Source organism: Colletotrichum fructicola, assembly GCF_000319635.2.
Source record: "Colletotrichum fructicola Nara gc5 chromosome Unknown KSG_Nara_v1_contig08, whole genome shotgun sequence".
In the NCBI taxonomy this organism is placed as follows: Eukaryota; Fungi; Ascomycota; class Sordariomycetes; order Glomerellales; family Glomerellaceae; genus Colletotrichum; species Colletotrichum fructicola.
In genome coordinates, this window is record NW_027094058.1 from 2575771 (window position 1) to 2589363 (window position 13593).

Sequence of the window (13593 nt, forward strand, 5' to 3'; positions counted from 1 at the left end):
CGAAGTCGTCATTTGCTAATGCCCCTCAACCGGCTCCGACTCCCTCGCAGACAAAACCGACTGGTCTTTCTCATCCGACCCGCACAGTGATTCGCCTCGGCATTGGTTGCTGCTTCCCTCACATGCGAGATGGGATTCCGAGCCGATCGAGCTTGAACTACATCATCGGCAGCATGGGCTTGGATGGCGGCTAATGTTGCTTTTGATTGTCTCATTGCTGTGGCCGTGTGAGATAGTCACTGCGGTCGTCCCAAATTGTATATTTTGGCAACTTGTCATGCTTGGAGCCCTTGCTGTCGTCGTTATTCTTCATATCATTATTGTCATCATCCTCATTACTTCCATCGCCACTGCCGGCTGCATTCACAAACGCGTGGATGCCTTCAACCATCCACCTTCAGGTCTTCGGCAATCGATGTCGCTTCCCTCCATCTACAGCGATGCATCGCAACCAGGAGAAAGCTGGGTATTGATTTCATCTTCTACAGTGATCACGATTGTCCCTTGGCTTGACCACTGCTTTCATTGCCGCATGTCAGTTCTCATCGAGTGAAGCAGACAGGCGACGATCTCTATCTGCTGAAGTCCACGTTGTTTGTGCTTCTACGTTGGCCTCCTCTCCTATTATTCATACGATATGTTCCTGTGTCATTGGGTCTTTGCCCGATTAAATGAACCTGGCCGATGTCAACTCTCCCTCCCTTTCAAGCTGACCTTGTGCTTAAATTACTAACCCAAAGACCAGTCGAGGACTTGACTGGCTGGTATGTCAGAACAGAGGCAACACAATCATGATGTGCGACCAAGGAAGTAGCTTTGCTCATCGGCGGAGTGTGGACCTTGTGGTGACCAGAAATACATCCATCTCATATCTGAACCAACCCGCAAGAAAGAAAGAGAGGTAAATGAAGGGCACTTCCACAATACTGCTGATGCGCCTCGTGCGCACTGGCCTACCTGCTCGTGTTTCAGTCTTGATGGGACGCTTGTTCGCAACGCCCTTCTCGGCTCTCCCCTACCTTCGGCGCGGATAGCTGACTTTACTGCTTTTTCTGCTGCTTCTTGGCCAAAACTTCTTGCGAGACTTGAGCTGTGGCCTTGACGATGATGTCATGCTCAACATCGTGCATCCTGCTGCTAGTGAGTCGAATGGAATGGTTGAAGACGTTGTTGTGGGAGTACACTACCTCTTCTCGAGGTCTTCCAATTTGTCGGTTCGGAGGACTTCAACCTCTTGAACCAGGATAGGCTCACCACGATCAACCTGGGCGATCACATAGTGAATCCTTCGAAACCTTGGTCAACAGCTGGGGTCTCTTTGGGGCACCACTCGGGGTTCTTACATGGCACCCGTTCGGTTGTTCTCCAATTTACCAGCCTTGAAATCTTCGTATGCCCTGCCAATACTGAGAGAGAGTCAGTTTGTTTGCGGTGTGTGATTGAAAGGTGCCAAGTGACGTACGCGTTGGCGCCATCGTAACGGCCTTTAGGAAGACGTTAGCAAGCACCCGACCGCAGTTACTCCAGTCCGTCAAGATGACAACAAACGAGAAGTAACGTACCGGGCAGCGCTGGGTCTATCGCCATGGTCAGCAAACGTTAAATACCTGATGTCGAGAGGTAACATACGAAGGTTTATCACCGGAATGCCAGCCGCGGCGAGCGGGTCCAGAAATGGCTCGCTGAAGACGCTGGAGGACTAGTCAGCATCGCTCCGCAACAATCCAGCCTACTCGGAGATGGATATTCACGTACTGCATCCAGCCCGCGAGAACGACAAGATCGGGCTTGTCCCCGAGGACTTTCTGAGCCAACTCGGCATCGTAGCGAGCGCGGCCCGCTTTCAGCTTGGCCTCGTCCTTCTCGCCCTTCGCCACGAAACCTTGAGAGACGAGATTGAAGTAATCGTGAGGGATGCCGGCGTCCTTTGCCCTTTGCACTGAGAAAGCCTTTGCACGATTGACAATGACTTTGATGATCTTGCTATTGGAAATCTGGCCATTCTGAACAGCATCAATAATGGCCTGCAGATTTGTCCCGCTCCCCGAACACAGAATGGAGATGCGGCAAGTCTGGGCGTCGTTCGCAGCCATGGTGAAGTAGACGAGGCTGAGGAGAGGGTGGTTTGTGTAGGGGCACCAACAACAACTGATGGCCAAGACGAATTGGTGAGATGCGGAGTACGACGACAGTCGATTTGAGTCTTTGACTAAGAATGTAGGATAAAGCTAGGCCTTTGTGACTGTCTCTCCGGCTTCTTGGGTCTTGGGCCTAGGGTTACTCGGTGGCTCCGCGGCGTTGTGTGTCGTCGTACTGGGAGATACTTCCGGGTTGGATTGCTCAACGTGAGGAAGGGGGGGAAAAAAAAAAATCGGCGGTCCTGAGGGGTAGCGGGGGAGCCCCGCGATTGGCTCGTCCGTCAGCGAAGTTGGAGCGGCCGGGCTGGGGCCGCTGCCCGGGCCGTAGACGGGCCTCCGACCGAGAAAATCTGGAACTGTCTTTACCAGCTGCTCATTGGGCAGCCTTGATCCATACTGCATAGTAGGTAGATGCGCCGTCCAGGTCCAAATCAATCAGCTCAGTGGACACGACAGGTTCAACAGACGGCTCGGAATGGGCGAGGCGAAGGATGCATCAGGCTCCGACGTGCTCCAGAGCACAGCAGATGAAGTTGTGAAATACATGCGGATGTTCCGGAGGGCCGCCCGTATTCGTGGGCAAACGATCAACTGAACTGCCACGGGAAATACCGATGTCAAGTGAAGCGGACGATTCGGAGCATTCTGCCCATGTATACCCAATGGAACCCAGTTACTTGACTGAAGGACAGGCAACAGCGGAGGTTATCCCCCCAAGACGCTATTCATTCGCACCGGACCAGCCTACATGGCCACGACAGTATTGACAGAGAGACAAGGGGAATGAGGAATGGTTTTGCGAACGGCGTCGCCCCGTAGGAGGCACATTCTGCTAACGGATGGATCTATTGCGCGAAAATGTTTAAGAGGTCAGAAAACCCAAGCTCTACGTATTCTTTAGCGCATCTCACTCCCTCAAGCCCAGCACGATCCATTCCCGTCCCGTACCAAGAACTTCCGGGCTCCGGACTGTTCCGCGGGAATCAATGATCCCACTCGGGCCGTGTGGCATTCATTCGTGATATGCTGAGACGAGCTGCGGTCTTGGGACTTTCTGTACGTGACCCAAGTATCCGTAAGGGGCTTAAGCAAAGGTTTGGTGCGCGGTTGCAAGCACTCGCCCTGTTGCAAATGCTGCAGGCCTTGAGTGCAAAAGTCAGAGGCAACATTCACATAATCGACAATACCTGTCCGTACGGATACACCAACAAGCTTAGCTATCCGTACTGCGTAGATGAGCCTGTCAACAATTTTGCGTCGGCCCCATTCCTTCTAGCAGGGGTCCGGAGCGCTACCCAAGCAACTCCATGCTCGATTTGTACCACACTTGCACACCTCGAGCTCTAGGCTCAGGCACAAGACGATAGCTCAGAGCATCGCCAGGGGTTCCGGTCCATTCACGAGCCATCCGCGCACCATCCGCGCATCATCGTCAGATCTGTGATCTCCGACCCCTGCCAGCAGAAGCGCACGAGAGCGCCAAAGACGGACGCGAGAGGTCCGGCACCATCGACAGGCTGCGGTGGGGCAGCAATTGGAGACCGTTTGACCGTCCATTGCATACCTCGCGAGGCCAGATGGGGTCGGGTGCAATGGGAATTATTGTCCAAACGCTGGGGCGGTAGACCAGCCCATGCGGCCAGCCAAACCCAAAGTAGGTAGGCAGCGCGGTTTAGCAGGAGGATACCTACGGTATGTATCTATCCATCGTACGGGGCTTCAAGCCTGTCTGATATTGACGAGGATGCCATTGTTATGGCTTCCAAGTTGCGGTGTTTGGTTGCATGTCTTCCTTGGACGCGGTCCCAGAGAAATGCCATGGTCGGGTCGAAGGGTGACGGATGAGGAGGATGCGACCAGACTGTAGCTGGGGTTCGCAACGCAACACGACACGTGAACAGAACAGACGAGACGCCCAGAAACCCTAGCCAGTGGCATCGTACGGGTGGATGCATTGCAGAGTCACGTTGTTGCAGACTGCAGTCACTTATCCGTACGCACCACGACCTCAGTTTGTTTACCTACCTTACTTGGACCACTTTTCTGTGGAAAAGACCGTGACTCCCGCCCGAATCACCGAGACCTAAGCTAAGGTACTCAGGCTGAGTTGGAGGAGGTCGGCAGTTTGTCGAGGCGCCGGGCTTGGCTTCCTGTCAGACTCTGGAGCGGCGTCAATCACTTTGCTTCTTGCAGGTTTTTTTTTCTGGTTTGGGGGATATCCGTTGAGATGGTCCAAATATGCGATACGAGGCAGTGTGTGCGGAAAATAGAAATCTGGAATGGGTCGGCGGCAAAGCCCACCTGATGGACTGGAAGTGACAGGGTGGAGAGAGGTTGTGTGTGTTGTTTCGTTCCAGGTACAGTGTCTTTTAGCGCGCGATGAAGCCGGAGGTCCAGGCTGCTTGGCCACCTGCTTGCTCAGCGATGGAAGGCAGCGTGGTCCAGTCGCCGCGTCGTTCCTTCCCACATGCTTGCCGTGCCCGCAAGGCGAGTTACATAAGGCACCTCAGGGAATGCACTTATAGTACTGTAGCCATCGTATCGCACCGCACCGCACCGCGTCGCATCGCATCGCATCGCATCGCGTCACATCATATATCACTGATCAATAGCCACTTTCCGAGTCAAGTTCGTGCAAAAACATGGAACCCGCAGCACGCACTACCTTATGATTCATCCACCTGCTAACATCTGGAGGTCCAATGCGTCATTGCCTCTGTTGCTTTGCATGTAACAACACCACGCCTTCCTGATACCTTACTTAGGCACAGCCAGGCGAGCGTTGCAGTTGTGAGCTTCTGGTCCACTTCACGCATGGAACAAACAGGTGCCACTATTCAAGCTCCAGGATTATCGGCGAGTCCTTCTGGGGCTACGAGCAGGTAGCGCTGCGCTAGAGCCCCCTGGAGCCATCGTCCTGTGCTCTCTTTTGATTCGCGTGTCGCATTTGACCGAACTACTGCGTAGCTGGCTTTTCTGAGGTGGGCGGGCGGCTTGCAAAGTTGGTCGTTGGTTGTATTGGATACTTCCCTGAGTCACTCTCTGTGAGGCTCTTCATGGGAATAAACCGTCGCCGAAAACTACTGACTGGTTCATGGCCTCTGCTGCCTCCAGATCGAGATCATCAGGGCTACAGCCGGGAAGAACAGATTGCATAGGACAGAAGAAGCAACCAAGCCCGCTCCGTTTGTGCCTCCTCCTTCTCCCGCCGTGCTTCTCGGGCTGGGCATCTTCGGTCAACGCAGCCTAAAGGCCAAAAGGCTGCATTTGTACTTACTTGATACCTAGAAAATTGCCCACGGAGCGCGGAGACAGGGGAATGACCTACCTTCCACGCAGGCCCGCTCGGCCCTGGCTGAACTCCCGCCGTTCAATCGACAGTCGGTCTTGCGTCAACGGCGCGCCCCAGATCCCGAGTTTCTGCGAGCGCTGAGAACGGCCGAGCTGAGGTCTAATCGCGATTCGCGTCTAAACATTTCGCCATTCTGTCACGACCACAGCAGACAGACATCAGCAATAGCAACAGCAACAAGCCTCAAAGAGTGGCGGTGATCCAAGGTCGCAGGCTGGCCTGGCGTTCACACGCAACCAGCCATTCATTTCCCGGCACATGGCTTCGTTCGCAGCCACAGGCACAGGCACCATAGGCAAGGCGTGCAGCCCAACGGAGCAAAAGAAAAGAAACTATGAGACATGGCACACTGTTCAACGGACGCGGTTGTCACTGGCCGCCGTTGGATTTGGCTAGTTCATGTGAGTCTTCAGCGTCAATCCGTACCTACAATTTCGGATCTTTACGGTGTACGGGTAAGTATGTATTCGTTGAAGGCGGCGGCAGCTCCGAGGTCCAATTTCACAACGCCCGGCCTCGCGACCGACGTTGCCGCCGGTACGAGGTCGTCCAGGCTTCCTTCCCTATTGACCGACCAGGATGCTCGCCCTACGCCGCACACACGCACACACAGCCAGAACGTGAGGCAGTCCGCTGGGATTTGCTCTTCCATTCAAAGTTCAATTTGCCCAAGTTAGTCGTAAAGCTTGCTGGTGTTGTCTGAACATCTCCGGCTGCAGGGTTCAGCCGATGTCAACAGGTTTTCGCAGCAGGGCCAAAGAACGGAGGCGGGAAAGCTTGCAGGACGGGAGGCTGGGCAGGGTGGCCCGGTGCAGCAAGCAGCACCGCATGGGACGAGATGGCGGGGCTGCATGCTAAAGTACGAATACCGCACGGCGTGGTGGCGGGAACCTTGAGGGCGGACGACGCCGTGCAACATACCTTGGGTAGGGTATCTTACGCAGTAAGAAGCAGTCCAGTCCTACTTATTGGTACCATTGGTGGTGGCATGGTAAAGGGGAAATGAGTGATTGTTCCAGCAGCACACGACGAGACTAGGCCGAATGAGTCTCCCCGTCAAAGGGTTCATGGCCCGAAATGTCACCCAGCCCACGAATTTTCCGAGCTAGAGGGAGAGACAATGGCGAAAACCTCCGGAACTTTGGACGACGCTGTGCCGACGGGAGGCGGAGGACGGGGAGCTTGAAGAGGCAACCCAAGGCAAAGAAGCAAGCAAGTAAGTCAAGAAGCCGTCGGTCTTCCACGCTCTGTCTCTGTCTGTTGCTCATCTACGGATACTGCATAGTACGGATAGTCTGCGCTCATGATCAGAGTTCAGCATAGCAGCTGCAAACCACCGACCGCATCGCCCGGCCCACCGTGTGGTTGAGCTGGCTGATTGTCTCCGGGCCATCCCATACCATACCTAGGTGCCTTACCATGCCTCCATCCATGCCATGCCGTCAACTTTCAAGCATCCCTCCCCTTGTCCACCATTCTCCACCCACACCCCCCTCCCCCCCTTGACCCTGAGCCCCTGGACCCAAAGATTTTTTAGCATTGCGTACCAAGGAAGGACAGACACTAAGAAAAAAGGGACAGAGGCAGGCAGAGGCACACCTCAAGGCGCATGAGAATGCATGTTGTCGGCGGGCCGGCCACGAAGTAGTGGTCATTGGTGGATGGTTCTGGTCTTTGGAGAACGTGGACGTCGACAGAAGGCCCTGCCCTGTTGGCCTGGCACGTCTTCTCCAGAGCAACAACTACTGAAGTATTGATTGCTTGATCTCTCCACCCTCAAATGGAAGTGCGTTGACAGAGCATTCACTCGTACCTATCGTGTCTACGTGAGCAGAAGAAGATCAGATCAGATTGACTTGGCCAGGCTGAAGCCTCAAGCCTCAAGCCTCAAGTCAAAAGAGAGACGCGACGCCGAGAGTCAGGGTCAACAGACAGACAGAAAGACTTCTTCTTCTCCTCCTCCTCCTTCTCTTCCCCCCTCCAACAACCCATCCATCATCCACCCCCGTGCCCCATCCTCTTCCCGACATCCCCTGCTGATGCTCGGCCTGCCTTAGCTGACCTTGCAGTCCACTTTACTACGGCCCATGTACATAGTACTGCGTACGGATACCCTCTTTCTGTTCCTTGCTGTGCCTACTTACTGATCGGATCGCCTCCTCTTGCTCCTCCTCCTCCTTTCCACATTCCCCCTCGTTCGCTCCAACCTCCCGTCGTCTGCTTCGTCGACCCTCGTTGTTGCTGTCATCATTTGCTGCATATCCCTTCGTATCGCGCCCATCCGGCCCACGACTCGAGCTGTTCTTATCCCTTTCATTCGTTCTTCATATCCTAATTACCCCATTTCCATCCCACATCCCCTAGTCAAGCCCGCGTGCTTACTTGCTTATCCTCGTCTCTGGCCTTGTAGTCCGCTCCGGTCTGGGCCCAACTCTCTCTCACCTTGTTGCATCTTTTTTTTATTTGCTTCTGGATAAAAAAAAAAAGTTCTGGATGAGATCATACGCCTTTTGATTTTACGCCCTGGCATCGCATCGTATCGCTTCCTATCGCATCATCGCACACGCTCTTTGCGCGCAGTATAGACTAATATCCAACCCGTCACCGGCTCATCTCGTCTTGTCGTTCCGCCGACTCTTCGTTTCGTCCTACGACCTGTGTTGGCTCGTTGCAGACCCCCTTCGGTAAGTCGTTGGCCCATTCCTCTCGTCATGCCTCATTCCACCACGGCTTTCAGCCCTCTAGCCCTTTGGACCACGACCCATTACATATTTGTCGTTTCCCCCTTTCGATTCGCGACAGTCAAACACGAAGCGCACGCGGGAGAATCGACCACTGTCGGGTCTGGTCCATCGCTAAGGCTGTCGGTGGCCACCCTGCCGAAATACCTACCACCCTCATTCCCCGTTTCCTGGGCCCACGCTGGGTCGCAGAGACAGAATTTCATCCGCATACACTCTCACAACACCTCTCTTGCCTCACCTCCATACATCCAATCCGGCAGAGCGAGACAATCAAGACAGGCGGACAGACATTCACAAGAACACAAGGCCCTTTGCATTCATAGCTGACACTTGGGTTCCTTCGCCCGCGCAGCATCTTCTCGCTTATCACCCTACCGTATCACGCTCCGCAGCGCCCACTGACACGAGCCACAACAAAGCCGACCCGAGTCTCAGCTTTTCTGTCGTCATCCCCTATCAGCTGACCCGCCTCGTATCGTGATTTATTTTATTTTATTTTTGTTGACAACGGTTCCGACTCCCAAGCGAGCGAAGGGCAACCACCCGAGGAGTTCCATCCTGAACGGCCCTCCGTCTCCTATCGACCCCCGCGCGTAGATGCGCGCCGATTAAAATCCCGCCGGGGATCTACGATTTGCCGTCGCTCTCTATGCCTAGATTCTCCGTCGCTTTTGGCAGGCGGCGATCGACCGTCAACTCCGAGGAGTTCCTCCAACATGGGCCGGTAACAACAGGGGATCAGCAGCAACAGCAGTCCTCCTTCCGTGTACTGGAGAGAACCGAGGTTGGAGGCAATAAGTCGTTTGACGGCGGACACAGACTGCTCAAGGCGGCAACAACAGCGATTCCGTCCAAACACTACAACGACCTGTCTTTGGAGGACAACATGTTTGCAGACGTGAAGAACAATCGGTATGTGCATCCACCCCGTCTCCTTGCCCCATTCCATTTCCAGACACACATTCTCGGCCCTGGCAAGAAGCAACAAGGCGTGGGAGACAGAAAGAGTGCAGAAAGAAAAGAGTCCGAGCGAAGGAAAGGGAAGAGGGAAATGAAAGAGAAGGGGACGAAAAAAAAAATAGTAACTGTGCCTGGCATGCATTCAATAGCGGCATGTCTCGGACCCAGCGGTGAATTCCTGGGCTGTTGGCCATCGGCTGGTGGTCCTCTCTCTCCCCCCTAGTCTGCAATTCATTTCAGGGCCAAGGCAAGGATTGTGTCTAACGTCGACTGACTCAGCTTAAGGGGAAGTGGGTCATCCAATACCACGAAAACAACTTCGACAGACACCTCGTCGCGCCACAGCAACGTCTCGACCACACCGTCTTCGGCTGACCTCGGTGCCCAAGGCCCTCAGGAAGAATGGAGAAATTCGATTAGGAAATCTCATACCGACCTGCCGCCTCCTCCTCCAAAGCATAGTTCCGGCGGATTCCTCAGCAAAGCCGGCAGGACCTTTTCCTTTGGCGGTCAGAAGAAGAACCAAGCCTCCGTCTCTTCCGTTGACGAACATCCTCTGCCTCCGCCGCCCTTGCCCTCCCAGGCACTGGAGGACGACTCCAGCCGCAGACCTAGAGGCCTCACAGCTTCCACAGCCAGCACAGCCACTCCTCCTAAGCTTAGCGAGGAGGAATTCAACCTCAATTTTGGCAGTGACTTTGGTAATATGTTCAAGGGGTCCGGATTCGACAAAAGAGCTAGCCAAATGACGCTAAACGGAAACGACAAGTCCAACATGGGACCTCGCTCCCTCACCACCAACCGTGTCAACCAACCTCAACCTTCACCCATCAAGATTGACAAGTCCATCAAAGTTGAGGCCTCCCCTTACTCATGGAGCAGCCAGCACTCCAACGATAACCTTCTACACGACGACAACATGTTTCGCTCCGGCCCCGGCTCTCCCACCAATACTGACCGCACATCCGTACCACCGCCACCAGTTCCTCGTCATGGCTCACCGCTCGCCTTCCGCAACAACGTACCGTCTGATATCGTGGAGGATGAAGACGCGAACTTGTTGAAGGACTCACTGGCTGCCAGCCGCTTCCTTGGCAACAGTCAACCCAGCAACCCATCTCCACAAGGAAGGTTCCGCAGAAATGAAGACACATTCTCGACAGGATGGGATGAGACGGACAGTAAAAAGGAAGAGGAGAACATGTTTGAAAATAGCACAGCTCGCCCACCCAAGCCCACGCACCACTACAGCTCTGGCAGCGGCAGCAACCCGAGCCCGCCTCGAAACAAGGTCATGACTCCCGCCGAGTTCGAGAAATACCGCAAAGACAAGGAACGTCGGGACAGCGCCAGCGAAACCGTGAAGGCATCCAACGAAAGCCGAGATGACGATGATGACCAGTACGAAGATGATGAAGACGACATGGAGAAGGCGAAGTTGGCTGCCAAGCAGAGGAGGAAGCAGGAGGCGCACATGGCGGTCTATCGACAACAAATGATGAAGGTGACTGGCGAGCAGCCAAACCTTCCATCCGAACATGCTGCTCGTCCCAGCCTGTCAATGTCCCTCAGCACCCCCAACCTCGCCATTCCCCCGGGCCCATTGACCGGCAAGTCAGACGCATCCGAAGAGGAGGACGAAGAAGTGCCACTCGCCATCTTGGCCGCCCACGGGTTCCCGAACAAGAACAAGCCACCCACTCGCCTCATGAACATGGCATCGAACCCTGACCTGAGATCTTCGGTCCAGTCTCAGCCCCCTCAGCCTCAGCGCCCCGGGTCAAGCATGGGTGAGGGCACCGGTCCAAGAGGAACTAGCGGTGGCCATCTCCCCGCCTTTGCACGGAAGCTGCCACAGGATCCTTTCCTGGGTGCCGGCCTGATCAACGCACCCCCACGCGAATCTCTGACTTTCGGTGGTGGCTCGCCGGCTCCTGGCGCGGCCCCGGCTGTTCCCATGGGCGGCCTTGTTGGAGTTATTGCCAGCGAGGAGCGATCTCGGGCCCTGCGTAGAGGCAGCCCCAACATTGAGGCACAAAATGTCAATCCTTTCACTGGTGCCCCGGTCGACCCTGCCGCAGCAGTCCCGCCGCAGATGATGTACAGCAACATGAACGGTATGAACGGCGGCATGGGCCAGATGGCTGGCATGGGCATGGGCGGAATGCCCCAGATGCAGCAGATGCCTCAAATGCCCCAGATGCCCCAGATGATGCTCACTCCAGGAGACCAGGCTCAGATCCAAATGACTCAGCAGATGCAGCAGTTTATGCAGATGCAGATGCAGTTCATGCAGATGATGGCTACGCCAAACCAGATGAACATGAACAATGGCATGGCGAGGCCGATGAGCCATGTCATGACGCCGTCGATGAACGACAGCCAGCGGCAGTCCTACTTTGGCGACTCTATGCTCGAGCCCCCCGGACTCGATTCCCGCTCCAGAACCATGAGCATGGTGCAACCCAGCTCGGCTTCGTGGATCCAACCCGGAGGTGGCTACACCCCATCCATTCACGGAGGCATGGGCGGCGGCGGCGGGTATGCGCCCAGCATTCACGCCCCAGGCCTTGGGTATGCCCCCTCGATAGCACCCTCGGAGCGAAGCAACGTGGGCTTACCAGGGCGTTACAGACCAGTGACGCAGGCTCCCGCACCCTTGGACTCAGGTCGGCGCATGTCCGTAATGTCGGGCGCTAGGGGCTGGGACGAACCGCCCAAGGTGATGCAGCACCAGCAACACCAGCAGGAGACCAAGACCACGCTGCAGAAGTCGAGCAGCAACTCTGACGATGATGACGAGGAAGGATGGGCCGCCATGAAGGCCAAGAAGGAGAAGAAGCGCTCTCTGTGGAAGACGAAGAAGAGCATTGGCAGCGAAATCGGAGCTTTAATTTCGTAACGGACATGGGGAAATGCAAGAGAAAAAGGAGGACGAGACCGAGGCTTCATGGGTAGGAGCATGGAAAAACAAAAAGACTGGACATATACGACATAACCGCAAGCCACGCTCCTCATACGGGACTGTGTCTAGGGTTTTGCCATTTTTGAGACGTGTGAGCCTCTCGAGACACACCTTACCCTTGTGTATACTTTTTAAGGGATCATCTTTTTCAGGCGTCGTTGTGGGAGTGAAAGAGCAGATGGAAAGGCTCGGATTGTTCAATACTCAAAGTCATGATAGACAGCTCTTGGTGCAATAATCTAGTAATGTTGGAGAACTCCCGAGGCACATATCTCTTCTCGATCGCGGGTCTCAATGCAGTCGGCGCCGTCTATGATTGATGCCACGTCCCTGTCAATCAGATCGAAGTGAGGTAGCAATATTTCTCTTGGCCTAACAGGTAATGTGTTGGGTGGATTTCTGCCCATGATGTGTGGTAGCGAATACCCCTTTTGGGAATTTGTACCTTGTTTTTTCCTCCTCTTTTTTTTTCTTCTTCTTCCTAAGCTGGTATCCGTCGTCTACAATAGTGTCCGCTCAAAGAGGTGCATGCAACAAAAAGAGCCAGACTTACTCAATCTTGCCCGCGGTCCAAGCCTTACGCTTGACGCCCAATTCGACCGCAGCAAGACCCCAATCCTCGCCGTGGTTGTGGCCACCGGAGGTGATACCAGCGCGGGCCTGGGCCTGGTCGTCGTTCAGGACGGTGAGAACGCCAAAGATGACCGGTACACCGGTGTCGAGCTGTACGCGCATAAGGCCGTGAGACACAGCGTCGGCGATGTACTCGAAATGCATGGTCTCGCCCTTGATGAGGACGCCGACGGCGATGATGGCGTCGAAGGGGCCGCCAGATGTTTCGGTGGGGAGGGAAGTCAGGTCTGTGGTTGAGGCGCCGAGAAGGTCACCAGCGGAGGAACCGGAGCCAGCTTGGGCTGATTGGACTTGGGAGGCGGAGAAAAGCCTTGAGGGAAGAAGCATATCAGCGGCAGGCCCTATTGGGTTGGACAATGTTTTCGCGCATACATTTCGCGCAGGCTCAATGCGACCGAAGAGGGATGGATCCTTGGGTAGGGGAAGGGGCAAGGGCTTGAGCTTACCTCTGCACAGCGAAGGGGAGCTCCCAGGATCCCGGGACAGACTGAACGACGATGTTGGACTCCTTGACACCGCAGCCGAGCAGCTTCTCCTTGGCGCCCTGAACGAGGGGCTCGATGATGGTCGGGTTCCAGCGGGCGTGGACAATACCGATGCGCAGGGCGCTGCCGTCGTGCTCCTGGGGGGACGGTCCCTTGATGCCGGACATTTTGGTCAGGAGGTGTTCGAGAAGATGAGTTTAAGAGATGCCGTGGGTATAGTATGCAGACAGGTGTGGTGGTGGTGGTGGTGGTGTTCAAGTCGAATGTACCGGGTTGCGTGGTTAAGAGAAGGAAGCAAGGTAGCTTCTATGGCGGG

The 13593-nt window shown here is 55.1% G+C and overlaps 3 protein-coding genes across 3 annotated transcripts; 1 reads left to right on the top strand and 2 right to left on the bottom strand.

Annotated features, from left to right (window-relative positions):
- Nucleotides 1–648: 648 nt before the first annotated feature.
- On the bottom strand, nt 649–2093 carry ade5 (Phosphoribosylglycinamide formyltransferase; the record flags this gene model as incomplete). Its single annotated transcript, XM_066152978.1, has 11 exons — nt 649–677; nt 735–761; nt 883–957; nt 1020–1038; nt 1086–1131; nt 1188–1286; nt 1344–1406; nt 1463–1484; nt 1563–1577; nt 1630–1691; nt 1756–2093. 11 exons carry the CDS (start codon nt 2091–2093, stop codon nt 649–651), a joined length of 795 nt encoding a protein of 264 aa, XP_066007762.1.
- Nucleotides 2094–7577: 5484 nt separating this feature from the next.
- On the top strand, nt 7578–12096 carry CGGC5_v013777 (uncharacterized protein; the record flags this gene model as incomplete). The annotated part of the gene is made up of 6 exons (XM_032023372.1): nt 7578–7586; nt 8076–8174; nt 8587–8711; nt 8892–9146; nt 9480–11768; nt 11829–12096. The coding sequence occupies 6 exons, from the start codon at nt 7578–7580 to the stop codon at nt 12094–12096; spliced, it is 3045 nt and encodes a 1014-aa protein (XP_031879817.1).
- A 354-nt stretch (nt 12097–12450) lies between these two features.
- CGGC5_v013778 (6,7-dimethyl-8-ribityllumazine synthase) lies at nt 12451–13444 on the bottom strand (the record flags this gene model as incomplete). Its single annotated transcript, XM_032023371.2, has 3 exons — nt 12451–12469; nt 12713–13102; nt 13239–13444. 3 exons carry the CDS (start codon nt 13442–13444, stop codon nt 12451–12453), a joined length of 615 nt encoding a protein of 204 aa, XP_031879819.2.
- Nucleotides 13445–13593: the final 149 nt, after the last annotated feature.